The following is a 15,983-nucleotide window of genomic DNA, read 5'->3' as shown; positions in this document are numbered from 1 at the left end:
AAAGTGTTGTATTGCACTGTTCCCATTGCGTATCTTTTGTACAGAAAGAACTGGAGGAGGGCGGGTTGGGTTTGGCGCTCTCTCTCTCAGCAGTGCGGCTGCCTGTATACAAAATGAATCTGATGTGGTGTGAGTGACCTCAGTCTGTGTAAAGCGTATAATAAATGGAGGTAGAATGGGGAGGGGCGGCGTTGTCATTTTCTGGAAGCAGTTTAAATGGAGCAGGAATTGGCTGGCGTGGCTCTGAGCGGCTAATGTTACCGTTCACACGGTCCGCCGCAGACCCACAGTCGCCCAAGCGAATTGCTACTTTCATTCGAACGCCCGACCGCCGCCAGCTCTGATTGGCTCGCGCCGTTCGCCGCCAGAACTTTCCCACGCTTCCCACGACCTGCGCGTGCTTGACGTTTATGCCGAGAACAGCGCGAACCGATTGGCCCCCGCGTGCGAGCTGCGGTTTAAGCCAATGGCAGCGCGTCGGCCCCGGCTTGCGGCTTCCTGAGTGAAGGACTGAGCTGTCAATCAAGTGCTCAGCCCCCGGCCCGGGAGCGCGGGCGCCGTCAATCTCAGCCCAGCCGCTCGGCAAATGGGCTGCGCGAGCTGTCAATCGGCGCGGCTGGCGGGGGTTTGACAGGTCACTGGTGGGGTTGGTAAGTGCAATACCGTGGGAAAGGCAGCCAGTGTACTGCAGGCAGCCGAGCGGACAATATCTGTTGGGAGCTTCATTAATGTTACAGCAGACACGGGAACAATTGAACCGAACATGAAGAGAACTCACGATTACAGCTCGTCGGACAGTGAACTGGACGAAACGATCGAAGTGGAGAAAGAAAGCGCGGATGAAAATGGGTAACGCTTAATGTTTGTAGAATTTCAATGCTTGCAAATGCCAGAGAACTGTGAGGTTATTCTGAAATCTGGAGATTGCATAGATTTGATTCGGAGCATTTTAACTATTGGAACAAATTCAGACCATGCATTAAAAATAATCGTAAAAACTTTGCTACAACACGTTTAACATCTTATTCATTTCTGGGAGTTGCATTTATTGTATTGAACTATTTCTTCAAACAAGCCTCGGTTTGTAAATTTCCGATTGAAGTATACGTTTTGCAGAACCTGCTGTTGTTCTTTAATGCTGATCCCGGTTTGATGGATTGGATTTCAGGAACTCCAGCACAGCCACAGGCTCCACGTCCCCTAGTACAACCTCTCAGGTCCTGGCTAGGAAAAGGAGGCGAGGGGTAAGTTTCACACAATTTCGCTGAGAAATAAAATCGCTTTTGCTGTGCGTAGTCTAAAGGAAAATTATTTACACGTGTTTTGCCTGGCTAATTCTTAAAAAAGAAACCTATTTTGGTTTAAACAGATCATAGAGAAACGCCGCCGGGATCGTATTAACAACAGCTTGTCGGAACTGCGAAGACTGGTGCCTAGTGCTTATGAGAAACAAGTACGTGAAAAAAGTTTTAGTCCTCAATTAAAAAGTAACTTTAACATAAAAAAATCGGCAAACTTGTTTTGTTGCAAACTATTTAAGTATTTTCCAGAGTCAAGTAAAACGAAATCTCAATAAAGCAGAGTTCTGATGAAAGGTCATAGACCTGAAACGTTAACTCTTGTTTCTCCACGGATGCCAGAACTGCTGGGTATTTACAGCATTTTCTGTTTTTATCTTAAATCTCAATAAAGTTGCCTAAGTTCTAAATATGTAAATCACTAGGTGTATAGTACAGTAGATTGACTGTGAAAAGTCGGTTTCACACAGGTCTTTAATTGTAACTCATTGTTCCTGTTGACAGGGATCCGCCAAACTAGAAAAGGCAGAAATTTTGCAAATGACCGTTGATCACTTGAAGATGCTGCATGCAGCCGGTGGCAAAGGTAACATTTTGTTGGCATTTCTCGTAAAGTTCGGTTAGAAAATGCCAGTAATATATATACTTTGTAAAAGCTGGGAGATACTTGAAAAGTGTAGGACTCCCAATTATTCGATGGGCTTTCATTTGAAATTGAAGTAAATAGTTAATTCCTAGTTTGTTCCGGAATGGCATTTCTGCGGTGCATAACTCTAGAGAACTGTGACTTCCGAAACCATATCTCAGTACAATCATCTGTGAAAGATTCCTTAATTTGTTTTTTCCCACCACTGTACTGTTTGGCTGTTGTGTAAACATTACTTGGATTTACATGTTATAAAATATGGTCAGGAACTTACATTGAATACTACGACTGGGGTGTTTTTGAATTAAGAACATAAGAAAGAACATGAGAATGTTTTCAGTTTAATTTTATTTAATTAGCCAAAGAAAAATAAATTTCAGACGTGGAGCATCAGAGATTTATCTTAGAATATCTCCACCTCTCCTTTAAGATATTGTTAAAACTTTTCTGTTTGATCAAACCATAGTAGTATCTCCTTTTTTGGCTCAGTGCCACTTTTTGTCTCATTACTCTCCTGTGAACATTTTACTACATTAAAGGCACTACATAAGTTCAAGTTGTTGTTTTAGAATAGGGTAAAGGAGATTCCTTTCATACGAATACCACTTTTATAATGCAAAATTTCAGAGGTTTCCTCAAGTGACTGCAATTGCTACAGTACTTGTAACTTCTAAAATAAATTTTATGTTAATTTTGTCTGATTTTGTAGGTTATTTTGATGCTCAGGCACTAGCTATGGACTACCGCAGCCTGGGATTTCGAGAATGTTTGGCTGAAGTGGCTCGGTACTTGAGTATTATTGAAGGCCTAGAGAACTCTGATCCTCTCCGTGTGCGTTTGGTCTCTCACCTCAATAACTATGCATCTCAGAGGGAAGCTGCAAGTACCGCACCCCCTAGCATTGGACACCTTTCCTGGGGCACTGGCTTCAGCCAGCACCCACATCATCATTTGCACCCACTCCTACTGCCACAGGCTGCCCATAATAATAATAATACTGCTTCGACAGAGCCTCACCATCAGAACAGGATCAGCACGTCCTCACACACAGATACCTCTCCACTTAGAGTGGCTCCTAATTGCAGTGTTGGGCCAGTCATCCCAGTGGTCACCTCCTCCACTAAACTGTCCCCACCTTTGTTCTCAATGTCATCTTTATCTGCATTCCCTCTGTCTTTCAGCACTTTCCCCTTGATTTCTCCCAGCACATTTAGTTCATCAGCTCAGACTCCGACAAGCAGCATTGTCAAGCCCTACCGACCCTGGGGGACAGAGATCGGTGCTTTCTAAAGACTCTTCTAAAGGATTTTCTTTCCTTAAACTGACAAATGGTGAATTCTTAGTTTAAACTCAGCTGAGCTGAGCCATTACCAACATGCTTGCCATGGAATTTTAAGGATGTACTTCAGTTCACTGCAGGCAAATAGTGTACAACTGCATATCAATCTGAAATCCTGTGAATCTGGCTACATAGATAGCCTTTTTAGCTCATAGTATTATAAATAATATTCAATATATTCTTTTGTGAGCAATCTGACCCTTTCATTCCTGAAGTAGTCAACATGCAGACAAAAAGTTCTAGCTGTTCATTTTAGTACTGAGATTAGTCTAAACAACAGTATGCCAGTTTGTTTCAAGGCTCTAGAGATCATTTCAGACATCATTTTATCAGTTTCCTTGAAGCTTTGAGTTTAAAGGTATTCATTTAAAAAAAAAGTCTAATATAAAAATTGGATTAAATTTATTTGTCTCAAGTGAGTTAAATTCTTATTGTTTATTCCAAGAAGAATAGGCAGTGGTATGTTTAAAAGGGGTGCATTTATAAATCAAGGCAGGTTCTGTTTAACCACAGTAAAGTCTTTTCACTACAAAAGTCTGTGCGTGTGTGTGCATGTGTGTGGCATCCAGCACAGCCTGAGGTTAGGGGGTTTAGTTTTCCATGTCTTGCTTATTTGGTCAGTTAAATATTGCCTGAAAATATTAACTTACTACCCATCAAACGTTTCAAATGTAGCAGTTCCTTTTAATCACCAGTGGCATACACCTATTTATTATGTACTGTACATGAGTAGCTACAAAGTCAACATTACGTACCTTAGACCAGACAAAAAAATTATAAAAACAAGGTCAACTTGATAAGATCAATACACTGGTTTCTTGAGTTATTAAAAAACTGTGTAAGTAATGTAAATATGAATTTTTTCAGTTATATTTTATATTTTACGTTGCTGAATGGAGCGATGACAAATCAGATTTCCAGCTTTGTTTCAGCGAGTATTAGATGCTAAAATATTTTCCAGTGCTGAAGCTGTTAATTTTTGGAAGGGAATAGCAAGGTGCAGTGTTCAGTTACTGTGTACTGGTTTGTGTTGACTTTACTAAACAGGAGAAATAATAAACTACAAGTGCAATTGAGTATAATTCCTTGTTTCTGTGTCTTTTATGAGAACCATTTCTGTTTGTGACTTACAATTATGTCCAGTATTAAAATATATAGACTGTTATTTAACGGTGGATCTTCAGTAGGTTTCATTGTAGTGCTGGAAGTTCCACATCACTGCAACATCATGTTTTAGAAAAAGTAGACAAAACAGCAGCTTCTAATTCTCTTGGAGATCTTCAACAGGCCTCTCTTGGTTGACCAAGGCCCCCGTGGTGGATTTTGCAACGCTGGATGCTGGGGCCCCAATGTCCAATGTTCAATCGCGACAAACAGGAGAAATATTACCAGAGACTGCCTTTCCTTCTGCTAATTTAATTGACAGGTGCCTGTCCCTGTATGGGTGGGCATATTTTGGCTCTTTGGACCAGGCTCCGGTAGGAGTGGGGATGCAATGGAATTTCTCTAAGAGCATGTTTCTGCCTGTGCCTGCTTGATATTGGCTGAAAAATCAATAGGAGAGGGGGTAGGCGGGTGGTGGAATATCTGCCCCTCCAGCAGACTGATAAGCTATGGACCTTCTGGAACTTGTGTAAGAAGTGCTGCAACTCACTATGAAAGGGAGATCGGCAATATGGGGAAAGAGATGGAGGCTGAAGAGATGACAGAAAGGGAGATAAGGTGAAACTTCTTGAGGGGACAATGAAAGTTTCAAAAAGAATGAAAAGGAGAGAATATGGGGTTGGGGGGTGGGTGTTGGTGGCAATGAGCAGGAGAAGCAACAGGAGCAAGTGGTTAGGGCAAAGCAGCAGGGGCAGCAAGGGAAGTTGATGGAGCTGAGTATGAGGGGATAAGTGGTGAGGGATAGGGGAGGCAACAGCAGAGCAGGGAAAGGGGTTGTGGCTAATACAAAGACCATAGGGTTGTGGGCAGGGATAAGGGAGGCACTGGAAATTAGGGATAGCCACAGTATATGAAAGGATGTGTTCTAAGAGTGTTTCAACAGGCACCTCTTTGTTGGCCAATGCCCCTACTGCAGACCTTGCAATGCTGAACATTAGAGCCTAACTCACAGCTCCAATTTCCAATCTTCATTTGGGACAAGGATAAAGGGAGTCGATGGGATGTGGGTCTGTGGGAGCAAATGTTAGGGAAGGAGGCTGGAAACCACTTGCTTTGCATTTCTTTCTGTTGCTGCCCTGCACCCTGGACAGGTCCATCCCTAACCCCTGACCTGAAACCTATCTGTAGTGCTAGTTGGAATTCCTGCCCCAGATTATAGCCCACATTCAAGCCACATCCCTGTCTCGTCACACCCAGTACTTGATACCCACAACCAGAAACATGAGCGTGACCTACCGTCCTAAAGCAAACTTGTGACCCTGACCTGAACTCAAATCCACTGGGACCCCTGTCCCTGATATGCCAGCCTATGGCCCTGCCTGAATCACTTCTTTGATCATTGCCCAACAGCTGTGACCAAAAGGTTTGGTCTTGGCAACGCCCTTTCCTGATGCAGTGCATCGTCGCTAACAAGCACTTCTCATCTGATGGTAAAGACAGAGTGGGAGAGAGACACAGAAAGGCGCATATACAGAAGTAAGAAAGAAGAAATTGGCAGACAGAGAACCAGCATGAAAACAACAAGGATAGGTAACAGTAAGATCGTGTACTCCAACTTGTTATGAGCAACACCATAGGAGATCCTCTCCTATAAAACTAAAAGTCTTGCCTCTCGTTTGTTTGTCAGACTCCAAATGTCATACTTTAAAGTGTCTGTAACTTTGTTACAGATGAAAAAGCAATTTTTATGCAAGAATATTATGCCTTTCACAACTTCAGGAAGTCCCAAAGCATTTTACAGTCAAAGAATTACTCTTCAAGTGTAGTCACTTGCAATGTAGGAAGCACAGCAGCTAATTTGCACACAGCAAAGTCCCACAGTGATGTAAGAACATCAACAGCTTGCATTTATATAGTGCAGTTAATGTAGTAAAAACATCACAAGGTGTTTCACAGGAGTGATATCAGACAAAATTTGACTAGATAAGCTTTTGGTTTAATGATGCTGGTGTGACAACACGCTTACATCTGGAGTATGGTTACATTGAAACAAATTTGATGTGGCACTGGTTCTGATAAAGGGCATTGACCTGAAGCGTTATCCCTACCTTCCTCTCTCCACAGATGCTGCCTGATCTGTTAAGTGTTTCCAGCATTCATGTAGCACCATTTAATAAATGCATTGCAGTTTGATCGATAATACCCTAAAGAGTTAGCTTTAATCTGAAAGCAAAATAGCAGTTGTGTAAGTACAAAACAAAAAAGGAAAGTGCTGGGAACACAGAGGAAGTCAGTCAGCATCAGTGGAGTGCGCAGGCATGTTTCCGTTTCTGGTGCAGATTCTTCAGAACGGAAAAATAGGAGGCGGGGAGATACATTAATAACTTCAGATAAAAGGGAGGGTATAAATGTAAAAATTAGACAAACACAGAGAGGAATTATAAGTGGAATGAGGTAACCGATTATCTCAAGTCAGGTAATATAAGCATGAAGACGTTAAATATACAAAAGGTTTAAAATAGCTGAAGTCAGTGGGAGGCTTGAGAAAATGTGAGAAAATGGACGGGATGGAAAACCTGGTGGTCAAGTAGGAAATTAAAACTGATTTAAAAATGAGGTTTTAACTAACATCTGAAGTTACTTGACATTGCCCAAACCAGAGTTTTGCAGGGCGCCGAGGAGAAAAATTAGATTTTGTTCTTAAAGCTTGCACTGAGTTTCACTGTAACAGTGTACGAGGCTAATGACAGAGAGATCTAAATGGGCGGGGTGGTGGGGATGAAATAATGTGGAAGGTCACATTTGCAACCAACAGAAGTGTTTGGCAAAGCAGCCGTCTAATCAGTGCATAGGAGATTGGGCTGTGAGCAGTGAATACAGTATGAAGTAGATATCATTTTCTGACGTACATGGAAGGAATGTTTGGAGCTCTGGATGATATGGGAAAAAGTAATTGGGCAGGTGTGGCATCTCAACAGCAACACAATTGCAATTATATAGTGCCCTTAACATGGCAAAATGTCCCAAGGCACTTCACAGGAGCATTATCAAATAAAATTTGACACCGAGCCACATGCAGTGATATTAGGACAGGTGACCAAAAGCTTGATGAAAGAGATAGGTTTTAAGGAGAGTCTTAAAGGAGGAGCGAGAGATAGAGAGGTGAACAGATTTTGGGAGCAAATTTCAGTGTTTGGGACCTAGGCAACTGAAACTACATCCACCAACAGTGGAGTGATTAAAATTAGTAATGCACAAGAGACCAGAATTGGAGGAGCAGAGAGATCTCAACAACTTGCATTTAGATAGCGCTTTAATGTAGTAAAATGTCTCAAGGCACTTCGTAGGAGCATTATCAAGCAAAATTTGACACTGAGCCACATAAAAGAATATTAGGGAAGATGGTCAAAGAGGTGGTCTTAAGAAACTTCTCAAAGGAGGAAAGCGATGTAGATAGGCAGAGGGGTTTAGGGAGTGAATTCCAGAGCTTGGGTCCTTGACAACTAAATACACAACCACCAATGGTGGAGTGATTAAGATCGTTGATGTTGAAATGCCAGTAACAGAGCAGCACAGATATCTCAGAGGGGCTGGAGGAGGCCACAGAGTTGGGAACGGCAAGGGCATGGAGAAATTTGAAAACAGGACGAGCAGTTTAAAATCGGGGCATTGCCGGACTGGAGACCAATGTATGTCAGCAAGTACAGGGGTGATGGGTGAATGGGATTTGATGCAAGTTAGGATATAGGTAGCTGAGTTTTGGATGAGTTCAAGATTGTGGATGGTGGAATATGGGAGGCTGACCAGGAATGCATTGGAATAGTCAAGTCTAGAGGTAACGGAGGTGTGGATGAGAGTTTCAGCAGCAGATGAGCTAGGTTGGACAAAGACAGGCGATGTCATGGAGGTGGAAGTGGGTGGTTTTGGTGATAGCATGGGTTTGTAATTGGAAGCTCATCTGAGAATCAAATACGACTCCAAGGTTGAGAATGGTCTGGTTCAACCTCAGTCAGTGGCCAGGGCAAGGGATGGGATCAGTGGCTAGTGGACCGAAGAGAATGGTTTGGATCTTCCCAATATTTAGTTGGAGGAAATTTCTGCTCATCCAATACTGGATGCCGGACAAGCAGTGTGACAATTTAAAGAGGTCCACATGCACGCTGTTGACACCTGCTGGACCTCACCACCATCTTTCCAACCTCTCCACTCTAAATCCAACATCCAACTGGAAGGGAAGAAATTTCCTCCAACTAAATACTGGGAAGATCCAGGACATTATCTTTGGTTCCCACCACAAACTCTGTCCACTTGCCACTGACCCCATCCCTTTCCCTTTCTGACCTCTAATTTTTCAGTTCTGAAGAAGGGTCTGCACCTGCAACATAATCATATCTGTTCTCCCCTGAGAAGTGGTCTGTAGAACGTTTAGAATATTTTCTACTTTTGCTCCAGATTTTCGAGAGCTTCATTCAGGATTTTGTTTTTCACTTGGTAAGTGCATTTACTATGCAAGGTAGCATGTGCCCTCTGCTGGCCAAACACATTTTAGTCTAGAGTGAAGCAGTCATTTGCAATTTATGTCACTGGAGAGAGCTGTACTTGCACCAGGGACTGTGCACAATAAGAATTTACACAGAATTGATTAGAATATCATCATTCCAAGCAGAAGGGCCACCCGCGCATCAACACGAGCAGAATTTCTCACCCACAGCTGTTACAAAAATTTCTAAATTCACTTGTAACAGCCCTTCAAAACACTCCCACAGGGGATGCTGAGACCAAGTGGGCTCACATCAGAGACGCCATCTATGAGTCAGCTTTGACCACCTACGGCAAAAGTGCGAAGAGAAATGCAGACTGGTTTCAATCTCATAATGAAGAGCTGGAACCTGTCATAGCCGCTAAGCGCATTGCACTTTTGAACTACAAGAAAGCCCCCAGCGATTTAACATCCGCAGCACTTAAAGCAGCCAGAAGTACTGCACAAAGAACAGCTAGGCGTTGCGCAAACGACTACTGGCAACACCTATGCAGTCATATTCAGCTGGCCTCAGACACCGGAAACATCAGAGGAATGTATGATGGCATGAAGAGAGCTCTTGGGCCAACCATCAAGAAGATCACCCCCCTCAAATCTAAATCGGGGGACATAATCACTGACCAACGCAAACAGATGGACCGCTGGGTTGAGCACTACCTAGAACTGTACTCCAGGGAGAATGCTGTCACTGAGACTGCCCTCAATGCAGCCCAGCTTCTACCAGTCATGGATGAGCTGGACATACAGCCAACCAAATCGGAACTCAGTGATGCCATTGATTCCCTAGCCAGCGGAAAAGCCCCTGGGAAGGACAGCATTACCCCTGAAATAATCAAGAGTGCCAAGCCTGCTATACTCTCAGCACTACATGAACTGCTATGCCTGTGCTGGGACGAGGGAGCAGTACCCCAGGACATGCGCGATGCCAACATCATCACCCTCTATAAAAACAAAGGTGACCGCGGTGACTGCAACAACTACCGTGGAATCTCCCTGCTCAGCATAGTGGGGAAAGTCTTTGCTCGAGTCGCTCTGAACAGGCTCCAGAAGCTGGCCGAGCGCGTCTACCCTGAGGCACAGTGTGGCTTTCGTGCAGAGAGATCGACTATTGACATGCTGTTCTCCCTTCGTCAGATACAGGAGAAATGCCGTGAACAACAGATGCCCCTCTACATTGCTTTCATTGATCTCACCAAAGCCTTTGACCTCGTCAGCAGACGTGGTCTCTTCAGACTACTAGAAAAGATCGGATGTCCACCAAAGCTACTAAGTATCATCACCTCATTCCATGACAATATGAAAGGCACAATTCAACATGGTGGCTCCTCATCAGAGCCCTTTCCTATCCTGAGTGGTGTGAAACAGGGCTGTGTTCTCGCACCCACACTTTTTGGGATTTTCTTCTCCCTGCTGCTTTCACATGCGTTCAAATCCTCTGAAGAAGGAATTTTCCTCCACACAAGATCAGGGGGCAGGTTGTTCACCCTTGCCCGTCTAAGAGCGAAGTCCAAAGTACGGAAAGTCCTCATCAGAGAACTCCTCTTTGCTGACGATGCTGCTTTAACATCTCACACTGAAGAATGCCTGCAGAGTCTCATCGACAGGTTTGCGTCTGCCTGCAATGAATTTGGCCTAACCATCAGCCTCAAGAAAACGAACATCATGGGGCAGGATGTCAGAAATGCTCCATCCATCAATATTGGCGACCACGCTCTGGAAGTGGTTCAAGAGTTCACCTACCTAGGCTCAACTATCACCAGTAACCTGTCTCTAGATGCAGAAATCAACAAGCGCATGGGTAAGGCTTCCACTGCTATGTCCAGACTGGCCAAGAGAGTGTGGGAAAATGGCGCACTGACACGGAACACAAAAGTCCGAGTGTATCAGGCCTGTGTCCTCAGTACCTTGCTCTACGGCAGCGAGGCCTGGACAACGTATGCCAGCCAAGAGCGACGTCTCAATTCATTCCATCTTCGCTGCCTTCGGAGAATACTTGGCATCAGGTGGCAGGACTATATCTCCAACACAGAAGTCCTTGAAGCGGCCAACACCCCCAGCTTATACACACTACTGAGTCAGCGGCGCTTGAGATGGCTTGGCCATGTGAGCCGCATGGAAGATGGCAGGATCCCCAAAGACACATTGTACAGCGAGCTCGCCACTGGTATCAGACCCACCAGCCGTCCATGTCTCCGTTATAAAGACGTCTGCAAACGCGACATGAAATCGTGTGACATTGATCACAAGTCGTGGGAGTCAGTTGCCAGCATTCGCCAGAGCTGGCGGGCAGCCATAAAGACAGGGCTAAATTGTGGCGAGTCGAAGAGACTTAGTAGTTGGCAGGAAAAAAGACAGAGGCGCAAGGGGAGAGCCAACTGTGCAACAGCCCCAACAAACAAATTTCTCTGCAGCACCTGTGGAAGAGCCTGTCACTCCAGAATTGGCCTTTATAGCCACTCCAGGCGCTGCTTCACAAACCACTGACCACCTCCAGGCGCGTATCCATTGTCTCTCGAGATAAGGAGGCCCAAAAGAAAGAAGATTAGAATATACAGCACAGAAACAGGCCATTTGGCTCAACTAATCTGTGCTATTGCTTATACTCCACGTGAGTCTCTTCCCATTCCATCTTCCTCATCTCAGCCTTTCAGCATATCTTTCTATTCATGTTTCTTTCATGTACTCATCTGGTTTCCTTTTAAAAGTATCTAAGCTATTTATGTCAACCACTTCCTGTGGTAGCGAGTTGCACATTATAACCACACACGGAGCAAAGAAGTTTCTCCTTATTTCCCTATTTGATTTATTAATAACTGTATGTATTTATGGCCCCTAGTTTTGAATTCTCCTACAAGTGAAAACATTCTCTCTACAATTGCCCTGCCCAACCCATTCATAATTTTAAAGTCCTCTATCAGGTCTACACTAAATTTTATTTTTTCTAAAGAAAAACGCCCCAAACTGTTTCGCTTTCCCAATAGCTGTAATCTCTCATCTGCATCTGGTATGAGCCTTGTAAATCTTCTTTGCACTTCCTCCAGAGCTTCTACGTCCTTTTTATAGTATGCAGGCCAGAACTTGCAGAGTACTTTAAGTGCATCCTAACCAAGGTCTAGTACAAGTTTAACATAACTTCATTACTTTTGAATTCTATACCCCTAGAAATAAATCCTAGTCCTTTCTTAGCATTTCTAATTGGTTTGCTGACCTGTGATCCTGTTTTTAATGATTTGTTCACCTGTATCCTTAGCTCCCTTCTCCTCATTCAGTTTCTTATCTTTTAAAGTATGGGTGTTGTTTCTATTTTTCCTACTAAAGTGCACTACTTCACATTTATCTATGTTAAAGTTCATTTGTCACTTAACTACCCAGTCTGCACATTTTCTAATGTCTTCTTTTATTATGTTGCATTCTTCCTCAGTGTTAACTATACCCCTGACTTTGACATCGTCTGCAAATTTTGATACTGAATTACTTGTTTCTAAGTCCAAATCATTGATGTAAATTATGAATAACTGTGGTCCCAGCACTAATCTTGTGGAACCACTTTCTACCTTTCTGCAATCTGAAGAACTACCCTTTACCCCCACTCTCTCCTTTCTATTTTTAGTCAATTTGCTAACCATTCAGCTATTTGTACCTTGACTCTACATGCCCTAATCTTTGTTTAGAGCCTAATGTGTGATACCTTATCGAAACCCTTTTGAAAATTCAAGTATATGATATCTACTGGCCTACTCTTTCCTTTACCTCTTCAAAGAATTCTATCAGGTTAGTTAAGCATGTAATAGTACCATCTTATGACTATTTGTTTGTATTCATGTGTATAAGAAAAAACAGATTCAACCAGTCTCTATTACCCCCACCTCCATATTGTACACATGAGCAATGTTTGTCAGGAAAGATATGACAGTTTTGGCAAGAAGGATGGGATTGTGGATCCCATAGCTGAAAAATTTAGGATTGAAAGAGTTCCCAGCTAACCAACCGAGGGACTTGTGAGTGTTCTTGGTTTAAGAAAAAGCCTTAAAATCTGGTCTAAAAATTGTGTTGTACACATGGGTGGACTGATCTTCCAAGATGGCTGCACTTATGGGAATTATCGGGCAACTGGGTGAGCACAGCCATAACCATGAGACTTTTGGTGCATACATGGAGTGGCTAGAGATGTTTCTCACTGCTAACAAAATCCTAGAACATCATGATAATCCAGTTGTCAACCAGGCAGTGAGGGAAAGGAAAAAAGCGGTATTTCTGACTGAAGCAGGCCTAGAAGTGTATGAGACATTGACGAATTTGCTCACCTCAGCAAAGTCAAAGGACCCGCCACTGAAGGACGTTTTCAATAAGCTTGAGCAGCAATACAATTCCAAGCCCTTGGAGATTGCAGAAAGCTATAATTTTGGAACAAGGAATCAGCTGCTCAATGAGGGCATTGGGGAGTATATGGTGGCTTTGAAAAAGCTGTCAATTCATTGTAATTTTGGAGAATTTCAAGAGAGAGTGTTGCGTGACAGATTTGTCTGCAGCTTAAAAAGTGAGCATATGCGCAGTAAGTTGATGACATTGACAAAGTTGACTTTTGACATAGCTTGTCAAACAGCATTGTCCATGGACATGGCTGAATGTGACTTGAGAGAAGTGAGAGTTAACAAACATCAGTCATCTGCTGAAGTGAATAAGGTCTAGATGAGTAAGCAGAAGGCCCCAATGACAGCAGCTGGAGGTGGTCATGCAGGTATTACTAGTAAGAGAACGGGAGGAGGCCATCAGGGCATTGCAGTGCTACAACAAAGTCCTGTTACTGGTGCTTAGGCCAACATTGGGCACAGAATTGTCCAATATGAAGGCAAAGTGCTACAGCTGCAAGAAGAAGGGCCATCAGCCAAGGCATGTCACAGGAAGGTCAATGGGGAAAACCCTAGCAGGAGAAAACATCAGTTGCTGCATGCGGTTGTCAAGCAGCAGCAGGTTGATTAGGGGCTGTTTGAGATACATATGATCAGAAGCACAAGGATGTCCAGTGGAAATTCGCAGGGCATTGTGGTCCAAGTAGCGTTGAATGGAGCTCCAGTAAACATGGAGGTCGACATGGGTGCATCAATTAGCATGATTTCTGAGTCGCAGTATCATGAAAGGTTGAGTCAACATTAGCTGGAAAATTCGCGAGAGGAGTTATGCAGTTATGGAGGAGACAAAATTCGCATAATTGGAAGTGTGTCAGTTCCAGTCACATACAAGGAGCAATGTGAAAAATTGCCCATCATTCTTGTGAAAGGTGAAAAAACAGCCTTGTTAGGAAGAAACTGGTTAGCAGCACTTGTTAAATTGGACTCAGCTTTTCCGCATTGAAGCGAAATTCACCGCAAGACAACATGGTCGACAAGTATCGTAAGGTATTCAGTGGAACAGGCAAACCGATTCAAGGGTACAAGGCTAATGTATGAGTTCAGAAGAATGCAAGGGCAGTTCATCATAGGTCTCCTCCAGTACCCTATGCTCTAAGAGAGAAGGTAGAGCAAGAACTGAAAAGACTTGAGACTGAGAACATTATCTCTAAGGTAGAGCAGAGTAATTGTGCTATTCCCATAGTGATAGTACCAAAGTCAGATAATAGTGTAAGAGTATGCGCTGATTATAAGGTAACCGTAAATTTGGTACTGGAATGTAATCCATTCGATTATTGCCAAACGTGGAGGATTTTTAGAATTAGAACATTACAGCGCAGTACAGGCCCTTCGGCCCTCAATGTTGCGCCGACCTGTGAAACCATCTGACCTACACTATTCCATTTTCATCCATATGTCTATCCAATGACCACTTAAATGCCCTTAAAGTTGGCGAGTCTACTACTGTTGCAGGCAGGGCGTTCCACGCCCCTACTACTCTCTGAGTAAAGAAACTACCTCTGACATCTGTCCTATATCTATCACCCCTCAACTTAAAGCTATGTCCCCTCGTGTTTGCCATCACCATCCGAGGAAAAAGACTCTCACTATCCACCCTATCCAACCCTCTGATTATCTTATATGTCTCTATTAAGTCACCTCTCCTCCTCCTTCTCTCCAACGAAAACAACCTCAAGTCCCTCAGCCTTTCCTCGTAAGACCTTCCCTCCATACCCGGCAACATCCTAGTAAATCTCCTCTGCACCCTTTCCATAGCTTCCACATCCTTCCTATAATGCGGTGACCAGAACTGCACGCAATACTCCAGGTGCGGTCTCACCAGAGTTTTGTACAGCTGCAGCATGACCTCGTGGCTCCGAAACTCGATCCCCCTACTAATAAAAGCTAACACACCATATGCCTTCTTAACAGCCCTATTAACCTGGGTAGCAACCTTCAGGGATTTATGCACCTGGACACCAAGATCTCTCTGTTCATCTACACTACCAAGAATCTTCCCATTAGCCCAGTACTCTGCATTCCTGTTACTCCTTCCAAAGTGAATCACCTCACACTTTTCCGCGTTAAACTCCATTTGCCATCTCTCAGCCCAGCTCTGCAGCCTATCTATGTCCCTCTGTACCCTACAACATCCTTCGGCACTATCCACAACTCCACCGATCTTAGGGTCATCCGCAAATTTACTAACCCACCCTTCTACACCCTCTTCCAGGTCATTTATAAAAATGACAAACAGCAGTGGCCCCAAAACAGATCCTTGCGGTACACCACTAGTAACTAAACTCCAGGATGAACATTTGCCATCAACCACCACCCTCTGTCTTCTTTCAGCTAGCCAATTTCTGATCCAAACCTCTAAATCACCTTCAACCCCATACTTCCGTATTTTCTGCAATAGCCTACCATGGGGAACCTTATCAAACGCCTTACTGAAATCCATATACACCACATCCACTGCTTTACCCTCATCCACCTGTTTGGTCACCTTCTCGAAAAACTCAATAAGGTTTGTGAGGCACGACCTACCCGTCACAAAACCGTGCTGACTATCGCTAATGAACTTATTCTTTTCAAGATGATTATAAATCCTGTCTCTTATAACCTTTTCCAACATTTTACCCACAACCGAAGTAAGGCTCACAGGTCT

The 15,983-nt window shown here is 43.6% G+C and overlaps 1 protein-coding gene across 1 annotated transcript; it reads left to right on the top strand.

Annotated features, from left to right (window-relative positions):
• The first annotated feature begins 566 nt into the window (after positions 1-566).
• Positions 567-4,355, top strand: hey1 (hes-related family bHLH transcription factor with YRPW motif 1). The gene is made up of 5 exons (XM_068030945.1): positions 567-849; positions 1,169-1,244; positions 1,370-1,453; positions 1,803-1,884; positions 2,654-4,355. Exons 1-5 carry the CDS (start codon positions 764-766, stop codon positions 3,232-3,234), a joined length of 909 nt encoding a protein of 302 aa, XP_067887046.1. The 5' UTR covers positions 567-763; the 3' UTR covers positions 3,235-4,355.
• Positions 4,356-15,983: the final 11,628 nt, after the last annotated feature.

Source organism: Heterodontus francisci, chromosome 5 (genome assembly GCF_036365525.1).
Source record: "Heterodontus francisci isolate sHetFra1 chromosome 5, sHetFra1.hap1, whole genome shotgun sequence".
Classification (NCBI taxonomy): Eukaryota; Metazoa; Chordata; class Chondrichthyes; order Heterodontiformes; family Heterodontidae; genus Heterodontus; species Heterodontus francisci.
The sequence above is the reverse complement of the archived record's forward strand: the minus strand, read 5'-3'. Positions and strand labels throughout refer to the sequence as shown.

What these genes read in the sequence shown, in the direction of transcription:
- hey1 (XM_068030945.1), top strand. Translation starts at nt 764, where the DNA reads ATGAAGAGAACTCACGATTACAGCTCGTCGGACAGTGAACTGGACGAA. An exon ending in GAAAGCGCGGATGAAAATGG is followed by an intron (nt 850 to 1,168) that starts GTAACGCTTAAT and finishes ATTGGATTTCAG; the next exon opens with GAACTCCAGCACAGCCACAG. An exon ending in CTAGGAAAAGGAGGCGAGGG is followed by an intron (nt 1,245 to 1,369) that starts GTAAGTTTCACA and finishes TGGTTTAAACAG; the next exon opens with ATCATAGAGAAACGCCGCCG.